Source organism: Pongo pygmaeus, chromosome 5, assembly GCF_028885625.2.
Source record: "Pongo pygmaeus isolate AG05252 chromosome 5, NHGRI_mPonPyg2-v2.0_pri, whole genome shotgun sequence".
Lineage (NCBI taxonomy): Eukaryota > Metazoa > Chordata > Mammalia > Primates > Hominidae > Pongo > Pongo pygmaeus.
The window spans coordinates 70,105,287-70,124,032 of record NC_072378.2 but is presented as its reverse complement, the minus strand read 5'-3'; the positions used below and the strand labels follow the sequence as shown (position 1 = coordinate 70,124,032).

The following is an 18,746-nucleotide window of genomic DNA, read 5'->3' as shown; positions in this document are numbered from 1 at the left end:
TCGTGTATTTTTATGTAATTATGTAATCTGTGTGCCAAATTCCTACTAAAAACCTACCACATACAAAGCACAGCTCACAGCAAGTCAATTTCTATCTTTAATGAACAGTAGCATGACAAAGTTCACATCTTCCTAAATACTAACAGATAAAATATGAACTGTAAAAATGAGTTAATGTTTTTTAAACTCAAAATAAATAAGTTTTAAAGGATACTGATCTGTCTGTGGTCTTCGAAAGTTCTCTGGAAGATTGGCTTCATAGAGTAGTCTTGCTTTAGTATTTCCCATATCTTGCATGCACTATAATAAAAAAAATTTTTTTCATTACTCACATAAACATTAACAAGTGATTCCTGCACATACATACACATACATACATATACACAAATACCAAATAATTTATTATTTCCAATATATATTCTCCTTAGAAATATAATTTAAATCACAACTACGAAATTAATCACTCAAGTTAAAATAGAAGCATATTTTTAATCCTTCACATTTATCAACATATGTTGATCCATAGTCCATAATCTAAATGTCTTTTTTGTGAAAACAGTACCACCTTTACACTTACTACTTCCTAACAGTGAATTCTCTCGTAGTTTGTAGGCAGTACTGCCATTTTTTCTAGGGCACCACTTGAACAATGCTCCCATTTCCAGGGCTGACAAGTTTTCTTTCTTTTGAGCTTTGAAATACCCTGGGATTCTACTGATTTACAATCAAGATCACAATGAAGGCCAGATAAAAGAGAAACAGTGCTGACCTAGAACTCTGCAGAAATGTATTAATTTCTTTCGAGTTATTAATAATAATCCCTTGGAGTTTCCCTACAAAATCCTACTAATAAATTGTGCCTAATGCCCAAACTTTACATATAAGTTCAGTTCATAGAAACTCCTCCCTAAAAATCTGTGAATTTCCAATGGTAAGAACAATTGCTCAGTAAGAATAAAACAATTTGATAATCATTTCAACCAGTTTAATTAGATTTCAGTGTCATCTATGAGGAATGACTATCCAAACAGTACTTCCTTGATATTCTATTATATTAGAAACTAAACGTAAGATTTAAGAACATTACAATATTATATGACATCATTTACATAGAACTTGAGTTCCTTAAAATGTTTTAACTGGTAGAGAGATCAGTTTTCATAATATTTCTTTTTCTTCCTGTTTCCCAGACACACACCCCTATGTCCTTGAGATGACAATCCAGATTTAACAGGTTACCTGACATCTGCCTTGAGTTGTAGCCCTCAAGTGTACACAGAACTATCTTTCTTCAAACAAAAAATATAGTGACTCTTCTCCCAACTGAGAGTTTTAAAGTGCACTAAATTCCAATATACAATCACCTCTAGGTATCTATTCTTCCTCACCTCAATGTAAGTATTCTCTCAGAGTAAACTACATTTCTAAGTCTTCCCTCTAGAGATAATGAGAAAGTGAATAAATGGGGGGGGCAGTGAGAAAAATGGATTAAAGGGACGGGCTTTATCATTAAGCTCTAAGATGACATAGAAGGCAAAATAAATCTGAGCTTCAAAATTGTGTAAAATAAAAAAATTATAAAAGGTAAACAGTATAAAGTCAGAGGGCTCTATGACATCACAGTGGCTACTAGCATGAAGTTAGCATAAGAAGAGTTAATATGTAATTCTGTGTGCGGGGAGAGGAGCTGAGAAAATTTCAGTATAGCTCACCCTTCCTGAAAATCGAAAAAATGTTTTCCATCTCAAGCATTCAAATGATGCTGCATCTTTGTGCCGTGATGGGAATTTGTAAACAGAAGATGATCAAGTTATGTAATCATAAAGACATTAAATATTTGGAAGAACTAGACCAAGTAAAAACGCCTCTTAGTCTGCAATGAAGCAAAAAGTAATTCAGATATAGTTCACTGAAACTGCAAAAGTAAGAAAATTTGAAAAGTTTCTATCAAGCAAGCAAGAATATATAGAAATTTTAACAGAAAAGTTAAGATTAAAAATGCTATACTATATCTCATCAATCCTCATTTACATTTTTTCATATTTTAACATCTTTGAAATAGGAATCCATCTCACAATTGATGGTGTCTAATAATTGGTATTTTTTTTCTTATTGGTCCATAAAGTGGATGTGCTTCTTAAAATCAGCAGTATCTTATATTCAATGACTATGACTGTACATATTTATTTAATGTAGCTCACTAATATCTTGGGGGGAAAATAAAAAATAATTAGGAACAAGGCAGATATGTACATTACACCAAACTATTAAACACTGTTCTAGTGATGTTATCACAAATAGATAGTAACATTAAAATCTGAAAGGTAGAGGTGATGTGGAATAATGAGTCATTTCTATAGGAGACCACTGGCAAAAAGTGACTGCGTAAAAGTGCATGGATGTGTTTGTTAGTTGGGATTTGGGGAAACAAGAATTCAATGACATCACAGATGTAGAGAGATCATTTTGTGACTATAAAAAATACATTGGTGAGCTTAGTTTCTAGGTTTCTAAAAAGTAGACTAGAAAAGGGTAGGAGGTAGGGGAGCAGTGAAAGAACCAGTGAAGATGAAAGATTGGGCAATTTGGAAATGAGAGGGCAGGGGAAAAAAAACAGGAGCTGATATTTTGGGGAGGCGATAAAGAATATGGGGCAAACTAGCTGTCCTCAAGGACTCAAGGCCCTGAAGAGTAAACTCTGCCCAGTAACTAGCAGGAAAAAAAAATAAAAATAGCATAATAGCTACAGTGACACAAGCATTAGCCTCAACACTTTACCTATATTTGCATTTTTAAATTTCAAAACAACCATGAGACAGGCATTATTATCCTAATTTTATAGGAAAAGAAATGGAATCTGTAAAGATGTTAAGTAACAGGCCTAAGATTCTATCAGTCTCCATAATTCAACTTGTGATAGAACCAACATCACCCATCAATGATTTTGATATTTCAGGCTTCATCCAGTGGAACTGGGACTATGTCCTGCAGGGCTTACTAACAGCAGGCTCTTAGTTTTAGAGGCCTGGTTTTCATTTTACAGAGAGGAAACTGAGGCACAAAGAGGTTGTATGATTTTTCTACTGGGTAATATAATGCATTAGTGACATGGCTGACACTAAGATTCAGTTTCTTCACTCCCAAACCATATCACCATGCAGCAGCTAGTCAAAATAAGTACCTAGAAAATTTTACGACAAGACAGAAGATGCTGTGTTACCTCTATTATTAAAACATCATTCCTGTTGTTAAAACATTATTCCTTTTCTTTTAGGTTCTCTCACCAAAAATGCTTCTGCTTATTCTTTGGCAATTAATCATTCAGTTTTCCAAAGCTACGTCAAGCAGACTGGTTGCAAAAAAATGGGGGGTGTGGAGGGGATAAATGACATGTACTTTTGTCTAAAAGAAAAACTAAGTTATATTTTTTAAATTATTGGTAATAAACTAGCTATCTGAACCTCTACCATCTAGTTCCTATGAATCAAGCCAGACCCTAAGTACTATTTTAATTTTCTAAACTTGCTTTCACTTCTCCAATAGGAGGGATAATTGTGAGGCTATCAAATAAATCACTAAAAATTCAAAGATCTTAGTAATTTTGAAAATTCTTTGGCTTTAGAGAAGTCACATCATTCCCTGTCAGTATTTTTTTTTCTCTTTATCTCACACTTCAAGTATGAAAAAAGAAAGGGGAGGACTCTGAATTACTTAAGTTAAAGTTTCTATTAAATTTATTTTTTAAATATTTTAAGTAGACATTTATTTACTCATTAAACTATACTTCATCTCAAAATGAAGATTTAAAAAACAAGTCAAGCAACCAGTGAGGAGAAAATGTATTGATATTCTTGACAAAGTAAGAAATGATTGTAAGAATCTATTGAATACAAACTCGACATTCATGTTTACTTTAAGAAAAATATATTAATATATTGAGGAATAAATGAACATGTACTTCTGCCAGTAGACTGAACGTATTTTTATTTTTATTTATTTTTTCTAAGACAGAGTCTCACTCTGTCACCCAGGCTTGAGTGCAGTGGCACAATCTTGGCTCACTGCAATCTCCATCTCCTGGGTTCCAGTGATTCTCTTGCCTCAGCCTCCCAAGTAGCTGGGATTACAGATGCGTGCCACCATGCCCAGCTAAGTTTTATATTCTTAGTAGAGACGAGGTTTCACCATGTTGGCCAGGCTGGTCTCAAACTCCTGACCTCAGATGATCTGCCTGCCTGGACCTCCCAAAGTGCTGGGATTACAGGTATGAGCCACCGCACCCTGCCAATTGAACATATTTTTAAACTACTGTTACTGACTTTTCCCATTAAGTTCAGCCTGTTCTCATTTAACATATGTTCCCAGAAAGATGAATTTTGTACTGCACTTTTTTAGTTGACTCATCTTTATCCAAACTTACCACCCTTATAATTACAAAGGCAGGCTTCACCTGGAAATGGTGTAACAAACCATTGAAGAATCCTAAACCCTACTATTAAAAGTATTTTGCCCTCATCAATCCATAATCGATGTGTTCTTAGTTTCCCCACATAACCTAGTACATACAACATCACCAGCCCAAAGCATGACATCATTTGGAAGTCAATATTTTAAAGTAGTTTTTGAATTGCAGAAATTCATCTACTGCCTAACGTACTGTCATCGCAATCTAATGTATATGAAACATTTCTATTTGTGAAACTTCCTAAGTACAAAACATTTTACCCAATCACAGTTTTAGCATTAAAACAGCAAAATCCCTATTCTAAAACAATTTTAAGTCATTTATATTTTAGAGACTGAAGAGAATTGGGGCTGTCAATTTAAAATTTTAAATGACATTTGCTTATCACATTTGTCTAATTTAATACACTAAAACATACAAAAAATAACCCGTATAACAAAACGTGGGAATAGATAAAAAGAAAGTAGGCAGAATCAATGAGTAAGCAAGCAAATGTAATAGGAGATTTCATTCATTTTTAATAGTACTGTAAATGTTAAAAAAAAAATCACTGTTTTATGTCAACAGGGCATCTCCAGTGACAAATGGCAATTAAGCAGCACACAACAGTTTTACTGAAAACAGAACCTTGAAATAAATTTGTGAAGATAAAGAGTAGGAACAGATAAAGTGTGCCCAAGTTTACGTCACTGTCAGGATCAGGAAACAATAATTAATATAATAAAAGGCAAAATAAATGACACACCACCTGAAATTCCAAATTAATAATGCATTCCCCTGAAAAGAAAACTTGTCAAATATTTTGTTTTAATCTTCCAAAATCTTGGAAATCAGAGGTCTCTAAGTGAATAATCTACTTCAAGGTATGGCTTCTTCTTGTCCTAGGCCAACTAAAGCCAAATACAGTCTATTCCATGCTCAGTGGCTAAGCCTCATAAATGTGGCTTCTTGGACTTTCCTTCTTTGTACATCTCCCTTTTTCTCAGTATCTTCTTCTTACCCCTGTACTTTGTCCCTCAGATGCTAAGAAGTACCTGAGCAACAGCCATGAATAGTAAAACTAAAATTCATTCTAACATATTGTTTCAGGAAGCTATCTGCATAGTTTTCACAAATTTGTATGTGTGTACTGACTTGCCCTTTGAGGTTTACTGGTTGTTTTTTTTTTTTTTTTAATGAGGTAAGTGGAGGAAAAATAATAGAGAAACAGATATTGCAAATGATTAGGTTACAATTAAGTTGCAATTAGATCTTCTAAATTCCCAATGGCAAAACTGCAAAATGTTAAAACAGTCAGTCCAATCTTAAATATCAATGTTTAACAGAAGGATGCCACATGTCTATGTTTAATCTGGAGGAAGAAAATTAATCTAATAACTATTTAAAATAGTTTTCTACCCAATTGATACGGTTTGGCTTCATGTCCCCACCCAAATCTCATCTCGTAATACACACACGTCAGGTGTTGGGAAGGGACTTGGTGGGAGGTGACTGAATCATGGGGATCTGTTCCCCATGCTGTTCTCATGATAGTGAGGGAGTTCTCATGAGATCTGATGGTTTTAAAAATGGCAGTTTCCCCTGCACGCTTCTCTCTCTCCTGCTGCCATATAAGATGTGCCTTGCTTTCCCCTCGCCTTCCGCCATAATTGTAAGTTTCCTGGGGCCTCCCAGCCATGAGGAACCGAGTCAATTAAACCTCCTTTCCTTATAAATTACCCAGTCTCAGGTGGTATTTTTATAGCAGGGTGAGAACACACTAATACACCAATTTTCTTCTACTCCATTTTCTGAGGAACTGATTGAGAGAAAGAAGAGTCCTACCTACGTGTCAAAAGATTTTTGTAAGAATATAAAAATGTATGCCAACTATAAGTCTGTGTATATATATATATGCATAAAATATTTGAGGAAAAATATACAAAAAACTGATAAATATGGTTACTTCTATGGAGGGCAACTGAATGACAGAGACAGAAGTGGGAGGGAGAATATTCACCGCACTTTTGTACCCTTTAAAGTTTGTACCATGTCCACATATTTTCTATTCCCAAGAACTAAATAAAATAATTAGAAGGGGCTATAGTAATCCTGCACTGTTTCTAAGTAAAATACTATCTAGAGGGAGATTCAGTAGGGTATCCAAGCAGCACCTGAATCAGAAAAAGGAGACTTCCTCCTTTACTAAGGAGAAAAAAGTCTTCTCATAAATCAAAAAGATCATGAATATATATTTTTAAAAATCTCATCCAAGCAGATCTTACACTCAAAATACATTCAAAGCATAAATATGGCATTTATTTTCCATGTATTTTTCCAGTATCATCATCTTATAGAAACATCATTGTTGCTGATGATTAAAACTTTCTCAAATTTTTAATGTATTTGTGTGGGAGGGGGGAAACTACTTGCTCTATTATTTTCTATTCATTAAAAGCTTTAAAACACAAAGACTAGGATTTTCAACTGAAAATCTTATTTCCAGCTAAATATATATATTTGTAAAAACTTTTATAAAGAAAAATGAATATTTTTAGTCCCTGGATAAATTCTTCATGGCAGTAACTCACCTCTACTACCACTTGAAATTTTCCAGAAATTTCTCTATCTTCCTCTCAAAATCCACCAGGATTTCTTGCATAGGAGCAAGCCTTTCAGGACTGGTTTCAAGATCTTTTGGATTCCAGCTGCTGGAAAAGAAGGGCCACCGTTTTTGGTCTCAGGAACTCTTTGGAAATATTTAATACAGAGTCCATTCCTTCAGTTTCATAAAATTGTTTTTTAGGGGAAGTTGTTCTCTGTTTTAATTATTTTTTTAAAGAATAAACCACACAATTCAAATTTTTTAATGATGATGTGGAATTAGAGGTAGCAGTTTTCATACTTTTCACAATTTCTAGATATTCTCAGATATTGATTTATCTGTTGCAGCATTTGCTAATTACTACAAATGGAGAGAATGTATTCTTTTTTTGTAAGCAATGCAATTAAACATTGTTATGACAAAATTGGAAAAGCTTCACATTGCACTCTTCTGTCATCTCTACTTACTATAATATCCATACCACTTAAAGTCCAGGAATAAACGATCACTTTCACTCTAGGTGCTTAAGGCCCTGCTCAGGAATCATCCTGGACTCTCCTCTCTTCTGCCAAAAGTCTTGGTTATTCTAACTCCTCAATATATTCTTTGTAGGCATCTCCTGTTTATCAAGTCTACTGCCATTACATTAATTCAGGATCTAGTCATCTATTGCCTACGCTATTGCAGGAATATTTTTAAGAGCTCCCTACTCTCTTCCTACTATCACTCATAAGATCAACACCAAACCAGTCACTGGCTGTAACCTTCACCTTTACCTCCTCTGACACATAGAATTGCACCTAGCACTCTGATCACAGAACACTACTTTCTCAAACACGACATGCTTTCTTCCACCTTTCTACCTGAAAGGCCCTCAGCACATGGTGGTATGCGTTCAGTGATTTGTAAACAAATAAAGGTTACTATATAAATAATAATGATACATTTAAAAAATATTAAAACTTACCATATGACCAGATAATACAATATTAAAAAGAGCCACTTTCTTGAAGTACTGAAGATCACCCACCATTTAGTTAATAGAGCCAGAAGCAGAACCCAGTTCTACAGTCCCAGGCCAGTATTTTAACTATGAATGCTATCTTCTATCATTATATTCACACAAAGCAGGAAAGAGAATACACTTCTAAAATATTATGTGCAATAAAATTAATAATTATGTTTCTAGATGACTGATACATACATGTATTCTTTCAACACCACCTAACAACTTCCTGTACTCTATAGGGGGACTTAAGCCCTTATCTTCAAATAACTATTTATTCTCTCTCAGTTCTACCTAAATTAGGCAGTTTAGAATTAAGACTTAAATCAGCCTCTGAAATTGAGGCAATAATTAATAGCCTGCCAACCAAAAAAAGTCCAGGACCAGATGGATTCACAGCCAAATTCTAGCAGACGTACAAAAAGGAGCTGGTACCATTCCTTCTGAAACCATTCCAATCAATAGAAAAAGAAGGAATCCTCCCTAACTCATTTTCCGAGGCCAGCATCATCCTGATACTAAAGCCTGGCAGAGACACAACAAAAAAAGAGAATTTTAGACCAATATCCCTGATGAACATCAATGCAAAAATCCTCAATAAGATACTGGAAAACCGAATCTGGCAGCACATCAAAAAGCTTATCCACCAGGATACAGTCAGCTTCAACCCTGGGATGCAAGGCTGGTTCAACATACGCAAATCAATAAACGTAATCCATCACACAAACAGAACCAATGACAAAAACCACATGGTTATCTCAACAGATGCAGAAAACGCCTTTGACAAAATTCAACAGCCCTTCATGCTAAAAACTCTCAATAAACTAGGCATTGATGGAATGTATCTCAAAATAATAAGAGCTATTTATGACAAATCCACAGCCAATATCATACTGAATGGGCAAAAACTGGAAGCATTCCCTTTGAAAACTGGCACAAAACAAGGATGCCCTCTCTCACCACTCCTATTCAACATAGTGTTGGAAGTTCTGGCCAGGGCAATCAGGCAAGAGAAAGAAATAAAGGGTATTCAATTAGGAAAAGAGGAAGTCAAATTGTCCCTGTTTGCAGATGACATGATTGTATATCTAGAAAACCCCATTGTCTCAGCCCAAAATCTCCTTAAGCTGATAAGCAACTTCAGCAAAGTCTCAGGATACAAAATCATGTGCAAAAATCACAAGCATTCCTATACACTAATAATAGACAAACAGAGAGCCAAATCATGAGTGAACTCCCATTCACAATTGCTTCAAAGAGAATAAAATACCTAGGAATCCAACTTACAAGGGATGTGAAGGACCTCTTCAAGGCGAACTACAAACCACTGCTCAATGAAATAAAAGAGGACACAAACAAATGGAGGAACATTCCATGCTCATGGATAGGAAGAATCAGTATCGTGAAAATGGCCATACTGCCCAAGGTAATTTATAGATTCAGTACCATCCCCATCAAGCTACCAATGACTTTCTTCACAGAAATGGAAAAAACTACTTTAAAGTTCATATGGAACCAAAAAAGAATCCGCATCACCAAGACAATCCTAAGCAAAAAGAACAAAGCTGGAGGCATCACACTACTCGACTTCAAACTATACTACAAGGCTACAGTAACCAAAACAGCATGGTACTGGACCAAAACAGAGAGAGAGACCAATGGAACAGAACAGAGGCCTCAGAAATAACACCACACATCTACAACCATCTGATCTTTGATAAACCTGACAAAAACAAGCAATGGGGAAAGGATTCCCTATTTAATAAATGGTGCTGGGAAAACTGGTTAGCCATATGTAGAAAGCTGAAATTGGATCCCTTCCTTATACCTTATCCAATAATTAATTCAAGATGGATTAAAGACTTGAATGTTAGACCTAAAACCATAAAAACCCTACAAGAAAACCTAGGCAATACCATTCAGGACATAGGCATGGGGAAGGACTTCATGACTAAAACACCAAAAGCAATGGCAACAAAAGCCAGAATTGATAAATGGGATCTAATTAAACTAAAGAGCTTCTGCACAGCAAAAGAAACTACCATCAGAGTGAACAGGCAACCTACAGAATGGGAGAAAATTTTTGCAATCTACCCATCTGACAAAGGGCTAATATCCAGAATCTACAAAGAACTTAAACAAATTTACAAGGAAAAAACAAACGACCCCATCAAAAAGTGGACAAAGGATATGAACAGACACTTTTCAAAAGAAGACATCTATGCAGCCAACAGACACGTGAAAAAATGCTCATTATCACTGGTCATCAGACCAACGCAAATCAAAACCACAATGAGATACCATCTCACACCAGTTAGAATGGCAATCACTAAAAAGTCAGGAAACAACAGGTGCTGGAGAGGATGTGGAGAAATAGGAATGCTTTTACACTGTTGGTGGGACTGTAAATTAGTTCAACCATTGTGGAAGACAGTGTGGTGATTCCCCAAGGATCTAGAACTAGAAATGCCATTTGACCCAGCCATCCCATCACTGGGTATATACCCAAAGGATTATAAATCATGCTACTATAAAGACACATGCACACGTATGTTTACTGCAGCACTATTCACAATAACAAAGACTTGGAACCAACCCAAATGTCCATCAATGATAGACTGGATTAAGAAAACGTGGCACATATACACCATGGAATACTATGCAGCCATAAAAATGGATGAGTTAATGTCCTTTGTAGGGCATGGATGAAGCTGGACACCATCATTCTCAGCAAACTATCACAAGGATACAAAACCAAACACCGCATGTTCTCGCTCATAGGTGGGAATTGAACAATGAGATCACTTGGACACAGGGTGGGGAACATCACACATTTGGGCCTGTCAGGGGGTGGGGAGCTGGGGGAGGGTTAGCATTAGGAGAAATACCTCATGTAAATGACGAGTTGATGGGTTGCAGCAAACCAATATGGCACATGTATACCTGTGTAACAAACCTGCACGTTGTGCACATGTACCCTAGAACTTGAAGTATAACAAAAAAAAAAGAATTAGGAGTTAAATGAAAATCTTCCACTAAGTAACATTTTAACAATTTCGTTCACTCCTTTGACATAGTGATAATCACCTACATGTAACAGAAAATTCTAAAATATGCCATTTTCAAAAAAACTATTAGTATTACCGACCTTATTTAAAGTTTAACCTTAAAAATTTTTAACAAATCAAGAGGAACAAGAAAATATAGGGCATAATCTTGCACATTCAAATTAAAAATTTATATACTTTTTTCCAAATGGATTGCTTAAAAAGCAAATCTCTTATTAAACTTCACAGATTAAATTTCGTTACAGACAGTATCACATTTCTTTCTTTACCTCAATCTTCACATGTAGGCAATACAAAAACCCAATGCTATATGCTGCTCCCATCCTCTGCTCTTCTTTGAAGATACATTTAATGATTCTAGCAAGGGTTCAGCATCAACTGAATCTCAATTAACTTAAAAAGTTAAGCATGTACCTGAGGCCCTAATTTGAGAAATGTTGTTAGCTTGATCGAATTATAATGAGAAATCCTTCCACAAAATAAGAAAAAAAGGCTTTTTGGCCTATGGTTTTCTTGAATAAATGTGTACCAAGAATTGTTTACTGAAAGCTTATTATGTGCCTCGTTCTATAAGACATTATGAAAATTTATCCAAGGGCCAAACCCCTAAGAGATTAAATAATGTTCTAACACAGAGTTCTCCAAATTACCTTTAAGTAAAATTTTATTCTATGAAATGTTGCTTATCATAAAAATTCTGTAACAGCAGAGATAATTTTCTAAGTTCCCAGAATCTCCCCAGAAAAAAGAAAACAGAAAGGCCTAGGTAGAAAAACTAAAAACCAATGGATGATAGTTACAACAAAATTAACTGATTGATTATCCCCACAGACCTCAAAATGCCATCAGGTAGAAACAAATCACTACAATGACCACTAGACCTGCCTGATGCCTGCAACTAATGGGAAGTCCAATGGATCTGAGAAAAAAAACCCAAAACATTCAAGAGATATATAAACTGGAAATCACAGAGAACCAATCTGAGAAAAGCACAGGAAGTTGAAAAGGATTTTTCCCCAGTCTGATATGGTTTGGCTGTGTCACCACCCAAATCTCATCTTGAATTGTAGCTCCCATAATTCTCAGGCGTTGTGGGAGAGACCCAGTGGCAGATAAGTGAATCATGGGGGCAGTTTTCCCCTTACTGTTCTCGTGGTCATAAATATGTCTCACAAGATCTGATGGTTTTATAAGAGGAAACCTTTCACTTGGCTCTCATTCTCTATTGTCTGCCACCATGTGAGATGTGCCTTTCACCTTCTGCCATGATTGTGAGGCCTCCCCATGCATATGAAACTCTGAGTCCATTAAAACCTCTTTTTCTTTATAAATTACTCCAGTCTTGGGTATGTCTTTATCAGCAGCATGAAAACAGACTAATACTGTAAACTGGTACTGGGAATGGGGCGCTGCTGTAAAGATATCCGAAAATATGGAAGTGACTTTGGAACTGGGGAACAGGCAGAGGCTGGAACAGTTTGGAGGGCTCAGAAGAAGACAGGAAAATGTGGGAACATTTGGAGCTTCCTAGAGACTTGCTGACTAGCTTTGACCAAAATGCTGATAATGACATGGACGATGAAATCCAGGCCGATGTCGTCTCAGATGGAGATGAGGAACTTGTTGGGAACCGGAGTAAAGGTGACTCTTGCTATGTTTTCGGAAAGAGACTGGCTGCATTTTGCCCCTGCCCTACAGATTTGTAAATCTTTGAACTTGAGGGAGATGACTTAGGATATCTGGCAGAAGAAATGTCTAAGCAGCAAAGCATTCAAGAGGTGACTTGGGTGCTGTTAAAACCATTCAATTTTAAAGGGGAAACAGAGCCTAAAAGTTTGGAAAATTTGCAGTCTGATGATGTGATACAAAAGAAAAACTCATTTTCTGAGGAGAAATTCAAGCCAGTTGCAGAAATCTCCATAAGTAATGAGGCGTCAAATGTTAATGAGCAAGACAATGGGGAAAATGTCCTCAGGGCATGTCAGAGACCTTCCTGGCAGCCCCTCCCATCAGAGGCCTAGGGGCCTAGAAAGAAGAAATGGTTTTGTGGGCCAGGCCCAGGGCCCCCTGCTGTGTGCAGCCTAGGGACTTGGTGCCCTGCATCCCAGCTGCTCCAGCTGTGGCTAAAGGGGCCAATGTGTAGCTCAGACCATGGCTCCAGAGGGTGTAAGCCCCAAGGGTTGGCAGCTTCCCTGTGGTGTTGAGCCTGCAGGTGCACGGAAGTCAAGAATTGACTTCTGGGAACCTCCGCCTAGATTTCAGAGGATATATGGAAATACCTGGATGTCCAAGCAGAAGTTTGTTGCAGGGGTGGGGCCCTCATGGAGAACCTCTGCTAGGGCAGCATGGAAAGGAAATGTGTCATGCAAGCCCCCACACAGAGTCCCCACTGGAGCACTGCCTAGTTATCTACGAGAAGAGGGTCACCATCCTCCAGACCTCAGAATGGTAGATCCACCAACAGCTTGCACCATGCACCTGGAAAAGCCACAGGCACTCAATATCAGCCCGTGAAATCAGCCAGGAGGGAGGCTATACCCGGCAAAGACACAGGGGCAAAGCCATAGGGGTGGAGCTGCCCAAGGCCACAGGAACCCAACTCTTGCATCAGTGTGGCCTGCATGTGAGACAGAGTCAAAGAAGATAATTTTCGAGCTTTAAGATTTGACTGACCTACTGGATTTCCAACTTGCATGGGGCCTGTGGCTCCTTCATTTTGGCCAATTTCTCCATTTGGAACAGCTGTATTTACCCAATGCCTGTACTCCCATTGTATCTAGGAAGTAACCACCTTGCTTTTGATTTTACAGGCTCATAGGTGGAAGGGACTTGCCTTGTCTTGGATGAGACTTTGGACTATGGACTTTTGAGTTAATGCTGAAATGAGTTAAGACTTTGGGGGACTGTTGGGAAGGCATGATTGGTTTTGCAAGGTAAGGGCATGAGATTTGGGGGGGGCCAAGGGGTGAAATGGCATGGTTTGGCTGTGTCCCCATGCAAATTTCATCTTGAATTGTAGCTCCCATAATTCCCATGTGTTGTGGGAGAGACCCAGTGGGAAATAATTGAATCATGGGGGCGGTTTTCCCCTTACTGTTCTCTTGGTAGTGAGTAAGTCTCATGAGATTCAATGGTTTTATAAGGGGAAACCCCTTTCACTTAGCTCCCATTCTCTCGTCTGCTGTGATGTAAGATGTGCCTTTCGCCTTCTGCCATGATTTGAGGCCTCCCCAGCTACATGGAACTGTGAGTCCATTAAACTTCTTTTTCTTTATAAATTACCCAGTCTCAGGTATGTCTTTATTAGCAGTGTGAAAACACACTAATACGCAGTCCAATAACAATTAAGCGTGAATGGGCCACAATAAGCTTGGAATGGGGAGAGACAGTCTAGCCCCTACAAACTCTCATATCTGACCATGAAGTTTCTCTTCCAGGATAGGACCCCAAACTGAGAAAAAGGAAAAACCTGGGAATTGACTCAAAATTGAGCAGGACAGGTATAACGGAGATAATACAAAAGGAGATGGTCCAGATAAAAGTGCAAAAGGGGAACAGAACAAGAACATTTCAACAAACGGCCTTGGGTTTTTTTTTTTTTTTTTTTTTGAGACGGAGTCTCCCAAGTAGCTGGGACTACAGGCACATGCCCTGTGCCCGGCTAATTTTTCTATTTTTAGTAGAGACGGGGTTTCGCCATATTGGCCAGGCTGGTTCAAACTCCTGACCTCAGGTGATCCACCCACCTTGGCCTCCCAAACTGCTGGGATTACAGGCGTGAGCCATCGCCTCCAGCCATAGCCTTGTTTTTAAACATCACATGAAAACAACGGAAGAGGGAGGTATGTGAAGTTAAAAAAAGCTATCTTGAATAGGACTTCCTCCTAAAAGTAAAGGAAAATGAATATTGCATAAAAATGATCAACAGAAAGAATCAAGGTAAAATCTCATATAAAGTTAATATTAAAAAGACTAAGAATAATAGCTCTACAATGAAGCCACACCTAGAAAACTTTTCCCAAAAAACAGATTAAAACTGTAACCTACTACTTTAGAACTAGCTAAAAGACATGTATGTGATGAAAAAACATATAAAATTAAAGACATGGAAAAGTGGAACAACCAAATTCGAAATTTTAAAATAAGAAATATTCAGAATTAAAAAGACAGAATCAAGAAAAAATTGGAAATAAAAGAAAAAACATTTCAGAAATAAACATTAAACAAAATGAACCAAGACAACAAATAATAGTCTAAGAAAAATGGAAAGGCAAAAGAAGGAAAAAAATGTAATTTAAAAAAGTAATAAAAAGGATCCAAAAGCAAATGATAAATATTGCCATTAGGTAATAAAGATCCAACATACAGGTAAGAGGAATCACTGAAGAAGAAAACTAAAGCAAGAGAATATTAAAAATAAACTGTAGTTCAAAAATAAACTGTAAGTCAAAAAACTTCACTGAAACAAAAAAAGATATAAAACTACTTACTGAAGAAGCATACCATATGTAGGTATTTTTGGTCTAAAAGAAACTCACTTTATATTTAAATATATAGTTAAACACATAAGCACAGAAGATTTATCAAACACCGAGCAAAGGAAAACTGCAGTGGCCACTACTGTATGCATAAAAATTCATACATCTATACAACTGCTGTGCAACAAAAGATAATGTGAGCCAGTTATATCATTTTAAATCTCTATTAGCCTCATTTAAAAAAATTAAAACAGGTAAAATTGATTTTAAGTATATATTTTATTTATGTTTCTCTTCTGCAGAACTTACATGGAAAATACTATGCTTATCTCACCTTCACTCACAGACTTAAAAAATAGTGTCATGAAAACTTTTTTGCAATAAACTGATAATCTAATTACTCACCAATATCTAAGACAGCACCCAGGAGGAAGGATCAAAGCAATACATTCTTGGAATCTGCTCTAAGTAAAACAAACTTGCACATCTTATGTAAAATTTAAATTTTGACTACCTATCAATATTCTAGGTTCTCTCCAGTTCCAGATTTTTATTTTTTAAAGATAGCAGAGGTACCACACAAATATTGTACTTTAATCAACTGCAAGTCATTTTATTTGAAAAACTAATATCCTTCTAAAAAAATTTATTCCAACTTTACTTGAAATAACTATGTCAGAGTGAAAGAGCAGAAAACTTCTTTAATGTACTTAGCTACTTTCATCTCCTCTTATAATCCTAAACATCTCAATTTTACCACTGAATATTGGGACAACATGACCACTAACATAAGTAGTGCCTGTAGTTTTAGTTGCTTTTTAAGCTACCATAAAATATTTATGGTATCTATCAATACTCTTTTGCCTGTTCACTCTGTATTTGGCCTGACTGAGAATTCAAGTTGAGGCCACAGAATACAGAAAAGCTTACTTATGAAGACTGATGAAAACCCCTGATTTTGCCTTCCATAAGAAATTTTTTCTAGGAAAGATCAAAAGTTTAAATTAAGACAAGCAAGTCAATACTATGACATAGGTATTGCTAAGTTAAGTTAAAGACTACCCAGTTAGCTCATAGGTTTTTCTAGGAATAACTAGGTTACAATAGAAACCTGTATCCACTTTTTTTTTTTTTTTCTTAATAGAAAATATAAACAGCAAGTGTGTTCGAAAACATTCCTTCCAGATTCAGAAAAAAAATCTGTCTTACAGATTTAACCTGAGAATCTTTTCACATTCTTTTGACTTGTGTGAGAGTGCCAACATTTTTTATCCTCTGAGGTTGAATTCCACTTTTGGTAAAAGCTGAATCACCATCACTAACCATGATATAATTTTTATGCAAAGACAAGAAATGAAAATGTTTTTGGAACTGCTATGGTAACTAAAGAAGACTGACTATACAACTAAAACATTCTCAAGAATGGAAGAAACTTCAGAGTCATCTAAACTACTCCTCATCTACCTAGTGAATGCTTAAATCCCGGCCACACGATTCCAGGTGGTTGTCCAGCCTCTTTACAAACCCTTCCAGTTCAGAGTAAACCAACCTATCTTCCAAGGCAATCGATTTCATTTCTGGACAGTTTTAAATATTGAAAAATACTGCCTTTCTAGTACCTGCATATATTACCCTTGGAATTTTCATATGCTAGCTTAAGTTACCCTCCCTAAGGCTGCTGTATTTTTGGAATTTTAAAGCGAAACAGGAACATGATGTGAAAAGGACAGAGATCAAGAAACAAAAAGAGACTATATAAAAATACAGGCTAAATGGGGAAGGGGAGTGCATGATTCTTTTTTCTCCATTCCCCATTCATCGCTAAGGATAATAAGTGTTATCTCACAGAATTTAATCAAACCAAAGACTGATCTCAGCATGCCATTAAAAAATCAAGTGCATACTGTGTTCCTAGCATAGTGGAAGCCACCACAAGCACTACAAAGACACATATGATAAATTTTCTAACTGCTGGAAACTTACAATTTAGTTAGACATAAGCAAAGGTAACAATATATGGTACTTGCCATAGATAATTGAGCACATACTACATACAGAAGAATCTTTTATTAAAGTAGAGATTTAAGCTGGGCTTTAAAGAACAGGAAGGATTTGGTTTGCCAGAAGGAATATGCAAAATACATTTCCGGCCAAGCACGGTGGTTCATGCCAGTAATTCCAGCACTTTGGGAGGCCAAGGCAGGTAGATCACCTGAGGTCAGGATGCTGAGACCAGCCGGGCCAACATGACAAAACCCTGTCTCTACTAAAAATACAAAAAAATATTTAGCCAGGCATGGTGGCTCATGCCTGTAGTCCCAGCTACTTGGGAGGCTGAGGCAGGAGAATCACTTGAACCCAAGAGGTGAAGGTTGCAGTGAGATGAGATCGCACCACTGCACTCCAGCATAGGTGACAGAGCAAAATTCCATCACAAAAACAACAAACAAACAAAAAATACATTTCCAACAAGGACAACAGCAGAACCAAAACAAAACAAAAGAACACACTATCAGATTGTTTCAGCAGAAAGAGCTGTCTGGTACAGCCAAAGCTATTTGTTGTAAAGCATCTGAAGTAAGGTCAAAGACAAATGATGAAGCCAGAAGGCAGAGGAACATGAAGACTAGTTTAATGAAAATAAAAAGTTTTATGAGTCTCACAGAAGAATCAATGCAAATTTCTTAGGATGGAAGTAAAATAACCAAAGCAATGTTCTAGGAAAATTACTCTGAATGCACTGTGTAAAACAAATGGAGATGTGACACTGATGAGAACACCAGGAATAGGGCAAAGCCTTGGACATGTCGGAGAAATGAAACTAGAAAGCAGCAGAAGCAAGAAAAGAATTAAGAACACAGAAGCAAAAGAGAGAAAGGAGTAAGAACCATAGAATATACAAGTTTTTAAGAGTAACTAGAACAATGACATTAACTTTCTTTCCAAACAGCTCATTATTTCAATTTTAGTTTGTCAAGCTGCAAGTAAAATAAAGACATCTACTAATCTTAATATTTACAAATGCTAAACATCAATAACTATCACTATAGACCAAATTTCCATACTGAAATAATTTCATAAATCCTTGTTTCCTGTTTCCATATGGCATATACAGGGATTTGGTTGATATTGCTATACAACAACA

At 36.5% G+C, this 18,746-nt stretch overlaps 1 protein-coding gene across 5 annotated transcripts in view; it reads right to left on the bottom strand.

The window, feature by feature from the left end:
- Positions 1-18,746, bottom strand: part of SMAP1 (small ArfGAP 1) — a 196,531-nt gene that overhangs the window by 98,686 nt on the left and 79,099 nt on the right. For 4 of the 5 annotated variants that reach the window (XM_054492384.2, XM_054492385.2, XM_054492388.2 and 1 more), the window contains exon 3: positions 215-300. In XM_054492384.2, coding sequence (XP_054348359.1) covers positions 215-300 — 86 coding nt within the window. Of the gene's footprint in view, positions 1-214; positions 301-7,035; positions 7,140-18,746 lie in introns of those variants that run through there. The other variant, XM_054492386.2, reaches the window with a different exon arrangement.